The 21,039-nt window shown below is 35.9% G+C and overlaps 1 protein-coding gene across 3 annotated transcripts in view; it reads left to right on the top strand.

Annotated features, from left to right (window-relative positions):
• The window catches only part of Gcn2 (eukaryotic translation initiation factor 2 alpha kinase Gcn2), a 45,419-nt gene that overhangs the window by 3,954 nt on the left and 20,426 nt on the right, over positions 1–21,039 (top strand). For all 3 annotated transcript variants that reach the window (XM_074180549.1, XM_074180548.1, XM_074180550.1), the window contains 6 exons: positions 5,007–5,110; positions 5,166–5,414; positions 5,470–5,631; positions 12,160–12,361; positions 17,905–18,136; positions 18,193–18,432. In XM_074180549.1, the coding sequence (XP_074036650.1) occupies positions 5,007–5,110; positions 5,166–5,414; positions 5,470–5,631; positions 12,160–12,361; positions 17,905–18,136; positions 18,193–18,432 (1,189 nt within the window). The remainder of the gene's footprint in view (positions 1–5,006; positions 5,111–5,165; positions 5,415–5,469; positions 5,632–12,159; positions 12,362–17,904; positions 18,137–18,192; positions 18,433–21,039) is intronic.

Below are 21,039 nucleotides of genomic sequence, written 5' to 3'. Positions count from 1 at the left end.
ATTAATGAATAGACACACATAACAAAAAATTCCAAAAGTTGCATTGATAATATCTTTACAAATTATAGGGGTACTTACATTACAAAAGTACTTGAGACTCATGCTTCAGATCATACATGTAATCACATGTAACCATACATGATTACATGTAAACTCAATCTGTGATACTCAATGAAAGGTACCCAGAGAGAAAGCCATAAAAAATTTTGTCGAAAAACTAAATAATAAGGATTGGGCAGAGGTCTATGAAATACAACATGAACAAGTAAACAAACAATGGGTAATGTTCATCAGTAACTTTATAAATATTTTCAACGAATGTTTTCCAATCAAATACATTCATTTCCATAAAAATAAAAATTGTTACCCGAATTCTCAATTTAGGGAATGCAAAAGGAGGTTAGATACATTATTATGTCTATCCAAAACGAATGGAAATATCAAATATGAATACTTGAAAACAAAAACTGAGTATGATAAGTTGTTAATATCATCAAAACAGGAAAATTATAAAGAGCTTATAAAAAATTCTGATAACAAAACAAAATGTATGTGGAGTATCTGCAACGAAATTACCGGCAAAGTAAAGAGGCAAAGGTGTGACATACAGAGTGTTCCAATCGATATATCAAATAAATTCAATAATTATTTCAGTGAAATATCCTCAAAATTAGTTGAGAAAAATAATGAACATTGAACGATAACTCCGGACACTTGCATAGGACACCTGCATAGAGGTGTGTCCACTAGCCCCATATTATGGAGATGTTTTCTTAATTGACAGTGACCAGTCAGAAATCCTACTGCTAAGTGCCAGCTTCCCAGGGTCGCCCAGGGTGATCCTGGAAAGATTGCATCCTTTGATTTCCTCCCATCTCTTTAGGAATTGAGCATGGGTGTAACGTTTGGCTAGTTCCGTAATTGTCGAAGTCATCATGCCGTAGGTGCCACTGGGTCCTAAAATTCTTAGTCCATCCGCTTCCTTGGCTCAAGAGTTGGCAATGCGATTACCTTTACTCCTGTCGTGCCCTTTAATCCACCTCAGGATAGATAATGTTATTATCTACCGAGGCTTTGGCTAAATCTTGGTGGCACTATAGTACTAGCGCTGAGGTAACACGTCTGTTCTAGGCTAATAGGGCTTGTCTGCTATCAGTGCAGATTGTTAAGTTTTTGCCAGAAATTCCTTTCCTGGTTATTTCTTTTGTGGCGATTGAGATACCAGCCAGTTCTGTTTGAACCACGCTGGTATTTTTTTCCATTCCCCACCTAATCCTTAGGCTTAGTGATCTGGAGTGTACCCCACATCCTGAGCCTTCTTTGGTTTTCGAGCCGTCTGTATATATGCGTAATGCATTTGTAGCATCTGACTCTGTGTTCTGTTTTATTTGTATTTTGTAAGGTTTATTAAACAAAAACCTGGGTTCAATTGCATCACTGGTTGCCTGTAGCAGAAGTTGCTCAGCCTCAATTGACTCATTCCTACTTCGAAGTTTACACCAGTCATGCGCAATTGTAACAACGCAACCTCCTGTGATGTTTAAACAAGCCAATAGTTGTATTTGATATAATTTTTGGATGGCCCCAGGGGGGGATCAATCCCCCTTAATCCCCCTGGCTACGGCCTTGGCTACCAGAGAGTAGCACATCTCTATTGAGACGCCCGAAGATGCTATTGTATATCGAAACACGTGCCGCGGTTTTGTAAACTTTCAAGTGGAAATTTCACATTGAAGTGTGTTTTTTGAATACATCTATATTCATATTTAACTACAATCTAGGAAAGCGTTCGTGGACTGTTCAAAACATACGGTGAATGTTCAATTTTCGCGGGCTACGTAATTTCGATTAGCGATTTTTAATTAATTTTTTTATGTTGGTGCACTCATCTCGAACATATGTTTACAGTTTCAGCTGTTAAGCATGTTTAGTTTTTTGGTGAGAGACATAAAAGATAGAAGTGTTTTGCGTTATGCTATCGTTATGCTGTCGAAATGTTATGCTATCGAAAAAAAAGGTTCAAAGAATTTGCATGAAATTTTGTATTAAAAATGGAATTAAGTGCTCAAAAACACTTGAAATGATTACAGTGGCAAACGGTGACTGTACTCAGAAAAATGTTTCTAAGTGGTACAAGCTGGACGCCCCAGCACACCATAATCTAAGAAAATGTAGAGGAAGTGAAAAAAATGTTTAAGGAGAATCGTCGAATCACTATTAGAGAAGTTGCTGAGGATGCGTGTGGCAGCGAAGTTCGTTTCAAAATTGCTGAATTCTGACTAAAAAACCGCATGAGCATCGCTCAGGAATTGTTGAATGACGTCATCGACGATCCAGATTTGCCTAAAAGGGTCATAACTGGTGACGAATCATGGGTATATGGTTATGACATCGAAACCAAAGTTCAATCGTCCATTTTGAATATTCGTCGCAAGTAACTTCCAGAAATTAATTTCATTTAGTCGGGACGACCACTGAAAGACCGGTTTCGGAGTACTAGCTCCTCGTCAGTACCAGAAGGGCCATTTCAGTATATGTTTGTGGAGTTGTTTCCCGACTTTGTAAGTGGCACAGTGCTTCATTCTAATGAATCAATTGCAGATGGCGCTTATGACTAGTTGGAATTGAGTTTGTTATTTGTTAGTTCGGGTTACTCAGATGGTTCACTCCGACTGAAATGACCCTCCCGGTACTGACGAGGAGCTAGCACTCCGAAACCGGTCTATTGGTGGTCGTCTCGATCAAATGAAATTGATTTCTGCTTTTCATGCATAGGAAATTGCTTGCGACGAATCTTTCAAATGGAAGACGTTGCACAGGTGCCTGATGGTTTCATTTCAGCTTTCTGCGTGGCATAAACTAGGTTAGTTGTTGTTTTTCCGTTGGGTATCTGCCATACGTACCTGCAAAGTCGTAGGTTCACATGAGACGCAAAGGTAAAGTGTTTTCACCTAAACTTGAGCATGATATATATTTTTAATCCTATCTGTAAATTTAAATAAAACAAAGTGTGTGATATATCATCGAAATTTTGTTTTCTTTTGAAATATCGTTGATTCCATAATATATGGGATATAAATACGTTCAAATGTGCGCCACCGCTCATCTGGAGCGATGGAGCGCATGCGAAACATCCAATTTTCCATTACTCTGGCGCATAAATCAAGCTAAATTTGACCGATGGCATGGGTTATGTTGGCTTTGAGGGCCACTGTGGTTTATGGCTTATTGGCATATAGCTGAGACTTGAGAAAACTCCACAAGTCGCAGGATCTCGGCGGCCAGTTCACATCACCTTCACGTGAGATGACCAAGCCCTCAAATCGCTCGTGCAGAATATTCAATGTGGCATGAGCTGTGTGGCACGTATCGCAGTTCTGATGAAATCACATGTCGTTGGTGTCCAGATCATCTTATTCAAGCCAAAAGAAGTTGGTAATCATCGACCTGTAGTGCTCGCCGTTGACAGTGATGGCCTGGACAACGTCGTTCCCGAAGAAATATGGACCGATGACTCTACCAGCCCAAAATACACACCAAACAGTGACTTTTTTGGGATGTATTGGACGCTCTTGAATCCTATGTGGATTGGTATCGTTCCAAATATGACAATTTTGTTTGTTCACGTACCCATTTATTCAGAAATGGGCCTTATCGCTGAAGATGATTAGGGTCAGTTGCCAACTGCTCCATAGCCTATTCAGTGAACACACATCTTTGTCTATGCTTGTTTACCTTCAGTTGCTGGGTCAGTTGAATTTTGTACGAGTGCAGACCCAAGTCACGACTCAAAATTCAAGTTGTGGTCTGCGAAAGGCCGAGTTCTTGTGAGCGACACGAAATAAACTCACTCGTATTCTCCTGCACACTCTCAGAGACAGCGGCGATGTTTTTGGCAGATCTTGTGTTTCGTCGACGTACGGGTGTTAGTCGATCGTTTACTGAACCAGTGGTCGTAGATTTATTCACCACATTGCGAATACTCCTCTCGGTAGGATGATTATGGTGACCGTAAAATGAGCGAAGCGCAAAGTACGTTGTCTGAAGAGAACACTCATTTTGATAAAACAATTTTATTTATTTGCACGTGTTGTTAATGCAAGGCGAAGAGCAGGCGTCTGTCATTGAGTTCGGTGACGTTGCGTTATGATAAATTAGCATTTCTGTTATGTACGCATTCTCGCTGATGATATCTTTATTATTTGGCATTTCTGTTCGTTCCAATACCTTTCGTGTTTCATTTTTAAATTTTAACTTTTCTCTGATGTTTCCGTTCTATCATTCAAAATTTTGTTAGTTTGGTTTTTTGGCGAAATGGTATTATGTTTTTAAAGCAATGATATTATTTATTGTTTCTTTCACCTTCTTTTATGATGATGTGCTATATGAATTTGTAATTTATGACTATATATTTTCTGATGGAATACGTTATGAAGTTGTAACATTAAGATAATTTCAGTTTCTGTCTTGTAACTTTATGATTAAGAGATTTTCTTATTTTGTTTTGTTTCTGTACAGTATATTTCTTCAATAAGCAAATTCTATGTTGTCAATTATGACAATATATGTGTCCCCTTGAAGTTCTATATAGTACTTTTCTACACAAATGGATTCAATATAATTGGGATTACTTTCTTGAATGAAACACTCGAATATGGTGAATTTTTTTTTGAATACTTTGATTTTTTTTTGGGTATTTTCAAGATGTATTATCTATACTTTTTTAATGTTACATAAAATTTGGAAGAAAGATTTTGATAAAGGTTTGTCATTTTTTCTAACCCTATAGAACACTGGTCCTTTATTCTATTGTTATCTTATTTGATGTGCTTCTCACCGCCAGAATTCCTCCTTTGTGTGGTCTTTTGAGAGTTCACAGAAAAAATCTTTGTGTGGGAAAGAGATATTTGGCAACCTTTTTCATATGTACATCATTTGTCTTTAATTCCCTTGTGATTAATTCAGCTTTCAAATCATCAACTCTCAATCATTTCCTTTTTTTTTAGAAAAAGTAAGGAGAGTTCTAAGGATAATGATTTTTTGTGCCAACATAAGAAAACTGAGCTTATCAAGTTTTCCACTCGAAGTGTACAAAGAGGATGCTGCATAAGTAAAATAGTCTTCGAAAAAATACATATTCAATTGAATAATCACTTTCATTTTAGAACACTCACCTGATCACTGCAAATTCCAAGGAATAGATATGGAGTCGGGACAAGTGCTATTTGTAAGTGCATGGATTTTCCAGAATATAAAGGATATTCAACAAGTGAAGAAACAAATGAATAGTATCGAGCAAGAATTGAATTATTTGACAACACTGAAACACCCGAATTTGACTCGTTACTTTGGTATTAAACATCAAGTTTTTAAAAATAGCGTCACTGTGTATTTGTTAGAAGAATTTGTTTCTGGTAGTGTATTCAAATTGATAACAAACTTTTTTCATGATTTGTTTCAATTTCTCAGGTTTAAACTTTTCATCGCTTTTTTTATGTCGAGATAGTAAAGGTGAGGTAAATTTTCTAAAGCACATAGCACGAGGAGTCGTTACCGCATTGGATTATCTTCACAGAAATAAGGTTGTTCATAAGGATATCAAAGAGACATCTGTATATCTTTCTGACAATGGTGAGAGATATAACTGAAACTATCATTTTGTATTTTCTTGTTGGTGCTTTCAAAGTTTTGATGACAGAAATGGTGGGAATTTTCAAGGTCATTGTACGCCTCCACTTGTGTCAACAAACTTTTAGAAACAGTGACCACGTTTACACGGCATCTTGAAGAAGGATTTCTAACTGATGTTACTAAAAGCAACATTACCAACTGTATAATTTTTATTTTTCATTCTTTGAAATCAAACTGGTCTAATGAAAGATGAGGTTAGCATTATAAAAGTGGATTTGTTGAGTTGCCTACCCCTATCATACAGTGTCATCCCCAAAGTATGCACCATATAGGAAACTTATTCATTAAGGATTTTTCAACAAAATGTTATTCTTGATGAAAGTTTGTGCATCCCCTAAAACTAAACATGCACCAACAAAATACAGTAAGTCACACGTAATATACGAGGAGCCTTCAAATACAGTAGAATCCGGATATAACGACCTTCAAGGGACTGGATATACTATGTTGTACTAACCGGACGACACACAAAAAGGATTAATTTTGTGGTAGTAAAGTGTACATTAGTTCATTAGTCTTTCATTTAGCTGTTCTGGTTGCTGATCGATAGATGAATAAAACGTTTTATAGGAATCACATATGCTTTATTTTAATAGTTCTCAAATATCCTAATGTACAAACATATGTACTTACCAAATCATCTAAAAGAACAATTCGTTCAGGCCAATCTCAACACCCTACACAGTAGGTTAATGGACTGACACCTATCAGAAAACAACTACTCCCCTGGCTAATACCACGAAGGGCGTTGGATTATATCCGACAGGTGTCAGTGCAGGATTCTTCACTGAAGTTATTCCTGCATATGCTGTTGGCGATACAACTGCCGCAATAGATTTTCAATTATTGGAACACACTTGCAGACCGGTTTCGGGCTGTTTGGCCACTCGTCAGTGCAAGGTAGTGTATATCATCAACATAAAGTCGATGATTTCCGATAATTGAAAATCGAATTCCGTCAGAGTATCATTCCTCGAACTAAGCTGAAGACTACAACAAACAACAGGTTTGTCGTCGCTCCATCTGCCTGTGAACGAGGTAACCAACTGCATATCCAAATTTGCCCAATTCCTCGTAAAAGGAAAGAAATCTTTCACGTATAGTCAGTGGGCATACTTGAAGACTGGCTGTAAATCAAATCATCTAAAAGAACAATTCGTTCAGGCCAATCTCAACACCCTACACAGTAGGTTAATGGACTGACACCTATCAGAAAACAACTACTCCCCTGGCTAATACCACGAAGGGCGTTGGATTATATCCGACAGGTGTCAGTGCAGGATTCTTCACTGAAGTTATTCCTGCATATGCTGTTGGCGATACAACTGCCGCAATAGATTTTCAATTATTGGAACACACTTGCAGACCGGTTTCGGGCTGTTTGGCCACTCGTCAGTGCAAGGTAGTGTATATCATCAACATAAAGTCGATGATTTCCGATAATTGAAAATCGAATTCCGTCAGAGTATCATTCCTCGAACTAAGCTGAAGACTACAACAAACAACAGGTTTGTCGTCGCTCCATCTGCCTGTGAACGAGGTAACCAACTGCATATCCAAATTTGCCCAATTCCTCGTAAAAGGAAAGAAATCTTTCACGTATAGTCAGTGGGCATACTTGAAGACTGGCTGTAAATCAAATCATCTAAAAGAACAATTCGTTCAGGCCAATCTCAACACCCTACACAGTAGGTTAATGGACTGACACCTATCAGAAAACAACTACTCCCCTGGCTAATACCACGAAGGGCGTTGGATTATATCCGACAGGTGTCAGTGCAGGATTCTTCACTGAAGTTATTCCTGCATATGCTGTTGGCGATACAACTGCCGCAATAGATTTTCAATTATTGGAACACACTTGCAGACCGGTTTCGGGCTGTTTGGCCACTCGTCAGTGCAAGGTAGTGTATATCATCAACATAAAGTCGATGATTTCCGATAATTGAAAATCGAATTCCGTCAGAGTATCATTCCTCGAACTAAGCTGAAGACTACAACAAACAACAGGTTTGTCGTCGCTCCATCTGCCTGTGAACGAGGTAACCAACTGCATATCCAAATTTGCCCAATTCCTCGTAAAAGGAAAGAAATCTTTCACGTATAGTCAGTGGGCATACTTGAAGACTGGCTGTAAATCAAATCATCTAAAAGAACAATTCGTTCAGGCCAATCTCAACACCCTACACAGTAGGTTAATGGACTGACACCTATCAGAAAACAACTACTCCCCTGGCTAATACCATTGGCCTGAACCATTGGCCTGAACGAATTGTTCTTTTAGATGATTTGATTTACAGCCAGTCTTCAAGTATGCCCACTGACTATACGTGAAAGATTTCTTTCCTTTTACGAGGAATTGGGCAAATTTGGATATGCAGTTGGTTACCTCGTTCACAGGCAGATGGAGCGACGACAAACCTGTTGTTTGTTGTAGTCTTCAGCTTAGTTCGAGGAATGATACTCTGACGGAATTCGATTTTCAATTATCGGAAATCATCGACTTTATGTTGATGATATACACTACCTTGCACTGACGAGTGGCCAAACAGCCCGAAACCGGTCTGCAAGTGTGTTCCAATAATTGAAAATCTATTGCGGCAGTTGTATCGCCAACAGCATATGCAGGAATAACTTCAGTGAAGAATCCTGCACTGACACCTGTCGGATATAATCCAACGCCCTTCGTGGTATTAGCCAGGGGAGTAGTTGTTTTCTGATAGGTGTCAGTCCATTAACCTACTGTGTAGGGTGTTGAGATTGGCCTGAACGAATTGTTCTTTTAGATGATTTGATTTACAGCCAGTCTTCAAGTATGCCCACTGACTATACGTGAAAGATTTCTTTCCTTTTACGAGGAATTGGGCAAATTTGGATATGCAGTTGGTTACCTCGTTCACAGGCAGATGGAGCGACGACAAACCTGTTGTTTGTTGTAGTCTTCAGCTTAGTTCGAGGAATGATACTCTGACGGAATTCGATTTTCAATTATCGGAAATCATCGACTTTATGTTGATGATATACACTACCTTGCACTGACGAGTGGCCAAACAGCCCGAAACCGGTCTGCAAGTGTGTTCCAATAATTGAAAATCTATTGCGGCAGTTGTATCGCCAACAGCATATGCAGGAATAACTTCAGTGAAGAATCCTGCACTGACACCTGTCGGATATAATCCAACGCCCTTCGTGGTATTAGCCAGGGGAGTAGTTGTTTTCTGATAGGTGTCAGTCCATTAACCTACTGTGTAGGGTGTTGAGATTGGCCTGAACGAATTGTTCTTTTAGATGATTTGATTTACAGCCAGTCTTCAAGTATGCCCACTGACTATACGTGAAAGATATGTACTTACATTATGTACTGTAATACAAAGAGATAAAATACACACGCAATGCACGAAAAAACTGTGTTACTGAATTAGAAAGTCTGTTATTTGAGTTTGTTTTTGACAAACTTTTGTTCGGTAGTTAGAATTTCGTACAGCATTATTAATTCGCGACATCATTGTTTTCATAACATCATCATGTAAGTTAGTCTGAACAAAGACATTGAGCGTTTCCGCAGCCTTCAGAGCTTCAAACATACTCAAGGCTGGATAAATCTCCTCTGGTGCGTCATCATCACCTTCATTATCTTTGCTATTCGCGTCGATGGCAGTTATATTTTCCACAATGTTTTCATCAGACGGTTCCTCACAAGTGGCGACAGCATCATCGACACAAGCATATTGTTCAAAGTCCTCGTTTGTTATGGGTAACTGATGCATATCAATAGCCCTCGTCCAAATGCTCAGCGGCACGTCGTCTTCTTTGTTGAAATCATCTGGGTTTGAAGTTAGGCTACATTCTATATTGTTTCGCAATGCCTTATCCAACTGCTCATGAGTAGAAGTCCTTACACGTTTGCATTCCAAAAGAATGGCATTGAACAGCGACTCGATCTCATCTTTATTCTTTTTAATTGTGGATATTGTAGAATGGGATACGCTAATCTCCTTTGCGAGGGCTGATTCACCGGCTTCTAATCGGTGTTATATTGCACTTTTTTCTTCAATTGTAAAACACTTTCGCTTCACAAAATTCATTTTGTCGAACTTTATGAACTTACAACAAGTGACAAAGACTTCATATTGGAACCTCTGGCCCCCCCCCATGCCCTCTTTCGGGTTGAGTACCCTGAGTTGAAATTTTCCTCACACGGTTAATGTGTGCAGAACATCCCATCTCATCCATCCACACGCGGTCCTCAACTTACTGATGGGCACTTCAGTAACATTGACGTCTGACCTTCTTTGGTCGAAAGTCAGCCTCTAGGTGCTTTTACTTTCTGATCTGTTGAATTGAGGAATGTAACGAACTTCAAGGAACCTCTGGCGTAAAATCAATCTATTAATATCTGTTGGTAGTACCTGTCAATAGAGGTACCTAAGAATACTACCGTTAGTAGTACTTATCAATAGAGGTACCTCAGAAGAGGGAGTGCGCCGAGGTATTGGTGCGCAGATTGTGTAAACAAAACATTGCGCGACGTTTTAATCGGATGCATTATCATGAAAAACGGTCGCTATAAGCGGTTGGTCGCTTAAAACGGAGTCCCACTAAACGGTATATTTTCCCAATAACTAAGTATGAAACTAAACTTGAGTAAACATTATCGTCGCTGTAAACGGATAGTCGTTATAAGCGGAGTCGTTATATATGAATTCTACTGTATTTGATTTTGGACAAGAGTAAAGTACTCTTATTTTGAAAAATCTCGGGAAATGTTATTTAGAAAGAAAAGTTGTTCAGCATTAAAAAATACATCTAGATTTCAAGTCATTCAATTTTTTGCTGAAATGATAAAGAGACAGCATCCTGTATACCTATTTTATTTTGACGTTTTGTGATTTGATATTATTGAATATTAAGTTCTTGTTACAATACAGTATAATTTTGAGTAATTTTCGGTGTTAACAAAAAATAAAAATAACTTTGCACCAAACACTTTGAAAATTATTTTACTCTTCAAAAAAAATTGACCGTGGTTAACACCATAGTTGTGTAATTTGTAACATTTCAGGCTTTTAAAATAAACAGTCATATGCTGTCTATTTATCGTTTTTTCAAATTTTTATTTTTGTTGTCCCCATTTAAAAAAATGGGTAGAAAAATAAAACTTCCCTTAGATGGCCACGACTTGAAATCTAGATGTATTTTTCAATGCTGAACAACTTTTCTGAATAACATTTCCGGATATTTTTCAAAATAAGAGTACTTTACTCTTGTCTCAAAATCAAATATTTGAAGGCTCCTCGTATATTAAGAGTGATTTACTATATTTTGTTGGTGCATGTTTAGTTTTGGGAGATGCACAAACTTTTATCAAGAATAACTTTTTGGCAAAAACCCTTAATAAATAAGTTTCCCATATGGTGCATACTTTGGGGATGACACTGTATATCATTAGTTACATCAAAATTTCTCATATTGTCAAAAAGTTTATTTGTTTTCAAAATAGCTAATTCCTAAACGAAACTGGAAGATGAGAACTTCATGCCTGCTTAACTTGATAAAAAAAATTGCAGACAGTGGAAATGAATAAAAAATTATGAGTGCTGAGGCCTTTTATTAATTTTCCCAAGCAATGTATTGTAAAGAAGTTTTTGTTTTTATGAAAAATGAGAGCTGGTGTCAAATTCACAAGCATTCAGTTTATGGTGTTATGTTATCAAATGGTAATTAGGACGGTTTTTTAAAGGTAGATGTGTAGGGAAAGAAATGTTTTTTTTGGCAATTTCTTCATCTTGTTTAGATTCGCTTGATCTGTCCAAATTCTTTCCAAAGAGTGGATGTTACAACTTGGATTGTTAAAACAATTGAGATTATATGCTCGTGTAAACGTGATCATTTAATCAAAGCCTCTCTAAAGTAGGTTGTTTAATTGTTACAATCGTCATTCAGTTTTGAAGGCCGTCGTGGTTTGGAACTGTATCCAAAAGTTTCGCCAGCACAAGTGGCTGGCTTCTTCAGAGGTTTATTCATCTTGATGGTTCACCGATGACTAGTGATTTCTAGTTCGTAAGTTGTATTTGTGTTCACTCAGGTAGCTCGCCTTTCTTGTTGATCTCGGTTACACTGTATCCATTCTCCAATTCTTCTTGTAGGTGTTCCGGTTCACATATTCTACGGACACGTTCTCTCAGTGTGTTGATAATTCCCCGCTTGGATGATGGTTTGAAAGTGCATGCAGATATCTGTCCGTATGTGTCGGTTTTCGATACACTTTATGTGTCAGTCTTGTGCCACGCCTTTCTAGATGTACTCGTCGATGAATAAACCTCTGAAGAAGCCAGCCACTCGTGCTGTCGAAACTTTAGGATACAGTTCCAAACCACGACGGCCTTCAAACCCGGATGAAGATTGTAACAATGAAAATCTCGGCCGCGAAAGCCTTAACCAATTTATAGGTTGTTTATTGTTTTTCAGGTGTTGTAAAAGTTGCACATTGCAGTATTTATAAGAGAATATCTGATTTGAATTCTCAAAGTCATAAAAATTATGGAAAAAAGACTGATATATTTAAGTTTGGTTTATTATTACTATCTGTTTTAAAAGGCTGTCCTGTATCTGAAGAAGACTTGGATCCGCCTAGTGGAATTGATTCAAAGTTGCAGGACTTTTTGTCAAGGTATGGTATTTTTAAAATAAATGTTTGTAATTAAGTGGTTTAGTGATTCAGTTATACTAAAGAATAAGGTAGCATATAAAATAATTTTATCATGAAGAGGTTTTTGACTTGCACAGAGGTTTTACAACTGATTTATATGGTATTACATCAAATTCCCCTTTTGAGTTTACACCTACTGAGAAAAACCTTTCGGTTGTGGCAATTACAAGGCTTACCTAATCTATAATTTTATTCTATAATTTAAATTAACAGTAAGTCAGGATTTTACTAGAAACATTCATGTGAATCAGACCTGCAGCTGTCTTTAAAAAAAAATTGAAGATGAATTGTACAAGGATAAATATGTAATACGTTTTTTCTACTTGAGAAGGGCCTTTGAAACAATATACAGGGAAATATTGTTAACGAAGCCAAGGGGGTACAGATCTGTAAATGTTTGAGATTCGAATAATATGTCTAGATGAAGGCAAAGAGTTGAGTCAAAAATATTTCCTCTAACGAATTATTTAATGAAGCCCGAGTCCCATTTGCTTGTTCTAATGGAAATATCAATATTGTTGTTCATAAAATGAGTACGATTTTTGATAGGTAATAAAATTATACTGAATATTTTCAAAACAAAAGCAGTGACCATCACAACAAATTACAAATTATACTTGATGGAACTTGATATTGGCAATGAGAGAAGTGAAATTACTGATACTGATAATGGATGAATGAATGAAATATCTGAGTTTTCATTTAGATAATTGTTTATCATTCAATAATCGGTTTGAATATATTGTTATTAAGTAAAAAAAAATTTTTGCATGTCGTTCAGTCTGAAATAACTGAAAAAGCAATAATACAGCCATACTTTGATCATTTCGCTTTATGTATTACATTTGAACCAAAGACAATCTTCAAATTTGAGAAATAAGAATAATTTTATGTTATCATAGGATGATATCTATATCATTTATTGTTAATTCTCTTCTATAAATTTATTTGTCTTTCAAAAATTGTTGTACTTAACAATAACTTCATTTTGAAATAATGAAAAACCTGGCCCCCGCATATTTCCAAGATACAGTATTCTAGCAATTAAATATTATGAAAAAATAAATAGAGAACAACTTCTGAATGATAAATTCAATTTAAGACCTTGGTTACTGTATGGTGGTCAGCAGATGGTGTGATTCATTATGACTTTCTGAGGAAATCGACGAAATGTACCAAAAAATGTGTCAGCAGCAGCCAGCACTGGTCAGCAGAAAAGGTCAGATCCTGCTCCACGACAACGCCCGTCCGCACATTTCTCAATCACCGTCCGAAAATTAAACAAATACTTCCCAGACCTCTCACCAACCAACTACTATATTTTCAAGCACTTCGATGACTTTCTTACCTGTAGAACCTTCGCCAATCAGGACCAGGCAAAAACGGCCTTCGTCAACTTCTTCGAATCCCGAGCACACAATTTTTATGCTCAAGGAATTAATCGACTTGTGTTACGTTTGCAAAAGTGCACTGATTCAAATGGCGCTTATTTCGATTGCTATGGATTCGATTACTATGGATTTTCATCAAGTAACGGCTGAGTCAATCAGAAAAATATTTCGATTAAATTGAATGAGTATTCACTGAGATATTACAGTTTAAAGTAGACTCATAAAAACGGACAAAACATTTGAAACAACCTAATACACATCTGAGCGCTCAATTATCTTACTTCACTTTGCATCCGTTTGATAATGCAGAAATGTTTTCTCCATTACATCTGCTCTGTGTTCGGTATTTACAAGAGCGAGGAAAAAATGTAATTGGTTAACTTCGAGATTAACTTCAGGATCAGACAGATTTTTTAGTTGTCATTTGTCAAATTCAAAAAAAGTGGTTGGGTTTCACTTGTTTATCCAAAAATAAACTTTTGGTGAAATTTTTACTCTTGTCAGCACATACTATCTTTAGAAAACAGTTTATGATACATTCTTATTGACATAATAACGCCTTCTCTATCACTAGTCATTCCGAAATAGTTGAAAAAAATGTTTGCACAAAAAAAATTATAAATCATAGTGCTGTTGTTAAAGAAAATCATATCATATGTAGGAGGTTTTGTGAAACAAATAATACCACGAATGTCAACTTATCATTTAAATATGATCAAGCGTTTGTTAAATATTTTTCACTCCATTGACTCTGTGATCACGTGGTGTCATCTGCTCGCTCGACTCCATTTTTTTTTAATTTGGAGGCGAGGAGAGAAAATGTTAGACTATCCATTGCATCTGATATCCATTGCATCAAAAACGTACTACCTTGTCTCAGTTCTAATGACAATATTGTGGTTAAAACCATATAAATCAATGAAAACAAAAATCTGCATTTTTTTCGAGAAAGTGGGGAGGGTAAATAAAACTAATATTAACAATATAGAAGAAAAAATAAAAGAAACTTATAATAAGATAAATAAAGAAACACTAATCATTACCCCATCCCCAGACCTGAAAGAACACTATAGTATTATACACCAAAACATACAATGTCTGAAAAATAAGACGTTGGAATTAGAAATATTTTTGAAGACACTTGAATGTCAACCCTCATTTGTATGTATAACAGAACATTGGTTCACAGAGAGTGAGCAATATCTGATGAAGTTAGAGGGCTATCAAATGACCTCTTCATACTCAAGAAGGGAAAGAATACACGGCGGATCATGCATCTTCTCTAAAAATCCGTTGAACAGTTGTGAAATTGTCGAAATCAGAATTAAAAGTATCGAAAGTATAATAGAATACTCATCGGTAGTTTGTAAGGAAATTAAATGTATTATAATTTGTATCTATTGTATCTATCTATTTAGATATATTCCTATAAGTTCTCAGTGAAATACTTGATATTGTACAAAATAAATTCAGGAAATATCATGCAAAACTATGTGGTGATTTCAATATTAATCTTATGAATTCAAATAATGCAACCGCCCAGTCTTTTCTACACCTTTTATTAACATATAATCTGCACAAACAAATAAATTAACCGACAAGAATAACATCAAAATCTTCTTCACTACTGGATAATATTTTTATAAACTTCAAAAACGATCATCCTGGAGAAGTTATTACCTCTGCATTATCCGATCATGAGACTCAAATGCTCAGAATTGAAAGATCAGGAAAAATTGAGACTAAAAAAACAAATACAAAAAAATAAGAAAAGAGTATTCTCAGATGCTTAGCTTGATTAATTGAAAAATGAATTGAGAAATATCAACATGTATCAACTTTATTCCTATGAAGATCCAAATGAAGCTTATAATTATTTCACTGGAGTCCTCAGACAACTAATTAATATAGTCACCCCACTAATATTTTGTAAAGCAGACACCAACTTGAAAAATAGAAATTGGATTACTATAGGAATAAAGACATCAAGCAAACGTAAACAACATTTATACAGATTAAAAAAATGGCATCATATCTAATGATACATACCAAAGATATAGCAATATTTTCAAAAAAGTAGTTAGAGAAGCAAAACAACGCTGTAATAAAAATTACATTGAAACGTCCACTAATAAGTCCAAGGCAGTATGGAATCTGGTCAAATCTATTACTGGTTCGGACACTAAGACATCTATGTCAGTATCGGAAAACATTTCTCCAGATGAAACTAATAAAACACTAGTTCTAAATGAGGTGAATCAGTACTTTATTATTAACTGCACAGCTTTGAGTAGTGTAAATAAGAGCAATAAGTATTTAGAGCCTCCATCTTTTGATAAAAGCATATTCTTTCTCCCAACAGATTCAAAAGAAGTTTATGATACTATTCTGAACTTGAAAAATAGTAAAGCAGTAGGTGAAGATGAAATACCAACTAAATTACTGAAACATGTAGCATATGAGATATGTGAACCTATTGCACACATAATCAACTTACCATTTTTGACAGGTATTTTTCCTGATAATCTTGAAATTGCGCATGTCAAAGCTATCTTCAAAAAGGGAAATAAACATGAAATAATCAAGTATAGGCCCATTGCAATATTGTCAAATGTTAGTAAAATCTTTGTAAAAATAATATACAATAGACTGGAATGGATTTAGAAGAAAGAAATCAACTACTGGAGCTAACTATCAAGCTCTATGTAAGGTAATTGAATCTATCAATAGTAAAAAGGCTACAACAGCTGTCAATCTAGACTTGTCCAAGGCTTTTGACAGTGTTGACCATAGACTACTGATCACAAAACTGTCGTTCTACGGTATTAGAGGGTTGCCACTCGAACTAATTACGTCTTATCTGAAAAATAGACAGCAATGTGTTACTGAAAGGGATACTGATGGAAATCTAATGAAATCAGAAATGCTATATATCATAAGAGGTATACCCTAGGGGTCAGTGTTGGGCCCACTACTATACATTCTTTACACTAACAATGTGCCTGAAGTTGTTGATGAATACATGGTTCAGTATGTCGATGACTGTTCTGTTGTAGTTTTCATTTCAACCGATCACAACTACATACAGGCAAATATCTTTTTCAAGTTAAAGATTCTGGAGGAGTACTTTACATCGCACAATCTCAAACTGAATAAAAACAAAACACAAATCATATCTTTTACCCAAAACGGCACAAATAATTCTTTTAGTGATAGTGTAACTATTTTAGAACCAGTGACCCAACTTTCCTTTCTTGGAATTATAATTAACTCAAAGCTGGACTGGAAGAGCCACATAGATAAAGTGGCAACACAAATGTCAAGGTACTGCTATGCCCTGAAAATAATTACACAAAATATATCCACTGAAGCTGCGATGTTGGCATATAATGGTTATATTCAGAGTCACTTCAGATATGGATTTATGTTCTGTGAAATGTCTGCACATACACAACAAATATTCATATTGCAAAAACGGTGTCTCAGAAAAATATTCAACCTTTCTCAGAGAGAAAGCTGTAAAGAAATATTAACACTAACAGGTCTCTATATTTATGAATCTGTGATATTTGTCAATGAAAATATATCTCTCTTTGCGACTCATGATAGGAACCATACCCACAACACACGAAACAAAAATAACCTTTTGAATATTTCTCTTTTGAACCCTACATATAGATGTATATGTTCGTGTTCTGTATCTAATATAATAATAATACATTAAGTATATTGACTGTGATAACCTTGTTATTCATACATCTGTGGCCATTTATATTCTTAACCAATATTAATGATATTGCCTCATGATTTTCTACTACTTCTGTAATGTTTACTGTAATTGACATGTTCTACACCTGAAAAGGTTTTTTTTTTTTACAAAGAAATAAAGAATATCTATGTATTATTTATAATGATCTGATGTTAGAATGTCGAAGATATCTGCCAACTGTTTTCAAGCTGTCAAGTTCACATACATTCTCAATTTCATATTTTCTATTGTCAGGTTAGCTTTGGTAAAATACCGTATGTCTGGCAGCTCTGGGATTTTGCTTAACTTTTGTTATAACGAGCTAATATAAAAAAAACTTCATTCAGCATCATTTTTATTTTCAGGTGTCTCGAAAAAGATGAATCCCATCGACATTCTGCAGCTCAGCTTCTAGGCCATCGATTATTCCACGATTCTGATCAATCTCCTCCTAAGACCGAAAAAAAAGAACTGGATATTTCACACGATTTAAACGTATATGATCAATTAATATTAGCTAATGATATGTCACGAATTAACAAAGAATTTGAATTGATAGGTAGCATTGGTTCGGGCGCCTTTGGTAGTGTTATAAAAGTAATAATGGGATTGATTCAAATACCTTTGCCTTCTATCGATTTGTTTTATTTCAGGTGAGAAATAAGTTGGATGGGTGTGACTATGCCATTAAGCGAATAAAGCTAAATACAAAAAATGAGGTATTAACAAAGAAAATAATAAGGGAAGTGAAATTGCTCTCTAGATTGAATCATGAAAATGTAGTTCGATACTATAACTCGTGGATTGAAAAAGCTACAATCAAGAAAGAAAATAATACTGGTAGTGAATCTCTGATGGAAAAAACGAGACCAGGACCAGAGAGAAAGGATAAGGTTGGTGCCTTTTTATGGAAAGTTGATATGAATTCATATCCAATTTATTTATAACACATTTATATTGACATAATGATGCCTTCTTAACACTAGTCATTCTTAAATGGTTTAAAAAAATGTTTGCATTAAAAAAATATAAATCACAGTGCTGTTGTTAAAAGAAAATCATATCATATGAATGTTAGTGTCACATTTGTCATTCAAGTTCAGTCCAAGTTTTCAATTTCAAATAGACCTGTGTTTACTAATTTGAATGGATTCCGCCTGTAATGATAAACTGAAACAGTCATATGACATGGGTAATGTTTGTACAACTTGCCATAAATCATTCAGATTCAAAACCAGCCTAAAAATTCATAATGGAAAAATACACAAAACGTCAATGTCAAATTCACAAAATAGCACTTTGATGTCAAAGGATTCACTAATTGAAAATTCCAGTAATGACCCGAATAAAACAGGACAAGTTACATTATCATTGTTCAAAAGATTTGCTGCTTTAAAGAACTCCACTAATATTGTGAGGAGAATTCCCAGATCAGCTAGAACATGCGTAGCATCCGCCTTATCTGAAGTCATCGATGAATGTGTAATGCAGAAGTCCTTTTCCAGTTGGGAAAATCTACTTACCTTTACATTTAAGGTTCTCTCTATGGAATTTTCGAAAGAAAAGAGAAAAATATCTCTAACAACATTGATGAAGAGAAACATCAAAACGATGAATAACTAATCACCTGCTTCAAATAAAATATCTCAAAAATTATTTTAAATAAGGTTGAAGAGTGCGATATTTCATCTGCTATCAAGATTCTTAGTTCTAATGATACTCTCGCTGATTATGACAATGATATTTTATCGAAACTCATTCTTAAACATCCACAAGCCAACTCAGTATCAAATTCATCTGAACCTTCACTTGATCAAACAAGCAATTCAAAGTTTCAAGTTTCTGAACAACTTATTCTTGCAACAGTGAAAATGTTCCGCACTGGATCAGTTGGAGGACTAGACGGCTTTCGTCCAAGTCACATACAAGACCTTCTTAGTTATAGTGCTGGTAATTCTAGAGATAAACTGCTTACTTCTGTGACAGATCTTTGTAATCTCTTATTATCTGGGAGAGTTAATCCAGAGATTTGTCCAATCCTTTACGGTGCATCTCTCTGTGTTCTTAAAAAGAAAGACGGAGGAATACGTCCCATTGCCATCGGTACTTTCTTTCGCCGATTAGTGGCCAAACTAGGTTGTTATCGGATTAAAGAAGACCTTGGGTCCATTTTACTCCTGGGGGATGCGAAGCAATCGCCCATGCAGCACTCAGATATATCCATCAACATCCAAATTCGTTATCAAAAATTTTCTCAAGCTGGATTTTAAAAACACATTCAACATGATTGACAGAAATTTGATGTTACAACGGTCACAAGAGTGTTTGCCAGACCTATACCCTTTTATATATCAATGCTACAGATTTCCAAGTTTTTTGAATTTTGGTGAACATTTGATTGAGAGGTGTTCAACAAGGCGATCCTTTAGGACCTGCACTTTTCTGCCTAACTATTCAAGAGCTAACTAGAAAACTGAATTCAGAATTCAACTGTTGGTATCTGGATGACGGATGCAGTGGAGATGATATTCACATTCTATTGAAGGATTTGGAGATAATTATTAACAGTTCAAAACAAATTGCTCTTGAACTCAACTTCGATAAATGTGAATTAATTTCCAATTCAAGTCTTGAATCAGAATCTCTTGCCGACATTATGGAAATTGTTCCTGTTATAAAACTAATGGAAAAATCCAAATGGGAACTACTTGGTGCCCCTCTCACTATGGAAGCTCTATGCGAAAGTTTGCAGAACAAAATAGATTCCCTTGACTTGATTTCCACCCGTTTATATGATTTGCCAATGCATACTTCCTTTTTTTGTTGAAAAATTGTTCCATTCCTAAACTACTCTATACTCTAAGATATTCTCCTTGCCTTAACACGTTTGATGATCACCTACGTAACATAATTGAAAATGTTACCAAGAGCTCTTTCACTGATATTTCTTGGTCTCAAGCAACATTGCCTGTGAATTGTTGAGGGTTGGGTCTGTGCTCAGCATCATCGCTGGCTTTACCAGCATTTATGTCTTCCATCAACAGTGTTTCGCAATTGATAGAAATGATACTTCCAGTCTCCTTTACCAACATAATAGACAATTTAGCTATCGAAGGCGGATGTCATGTGCCTACGGATCTCAAATCACTAAAGAAAGCATGGGACGAACATTTACTAGAAATTACTTCTGATTCAATCAATTCATCTTTGTCATCTCCCTCTGAAAAAGCTCGCCTCAAAGCCGTCAATAATAAAGAATCTGGTGCTTGGTTGAACGCATTGCCTGTTGCTACTCTGGGAACACTATTATATAATGATACTTTCAGGGTAGCCATTGGACTCAGATTGGGTTTAGATATTTGTACTCCTCATAAATGTATTTGTGGTGGTGAGGTAAATGAAAAATGTACTCATGGTTTGAGCTGCAGAAAGAGTTATGGACATTTTCCAAAACATCACCAAGTCAACGACATCATAAAAAGGGCCTTGATATCAGCCGG

This window comes from Leptinotarsa decemlineata, unplaced genomic scaffold (assembly GCF_025532065.1).
Source record: "Leptinotarsa decemlineata unplaced genomic scaffold, Ldec_3_MD MMD2_tig00026299_RagTag_RagTag, whole genome shotgun sequence".
NCBI classification, from domain to species: domain Eukaryota; kingdom Metazoa; phylum Arthropoda; class Insecta; order Coleoptera; family Chrysomelidae; genus Leptinotarsa; species Leptinotarsa decemlineata.
The sequence above is the reverse complement of the archived record's forward strand: the minus strand, read 5'-3'. Positions and strand labels throughout refer to the sequence as shown.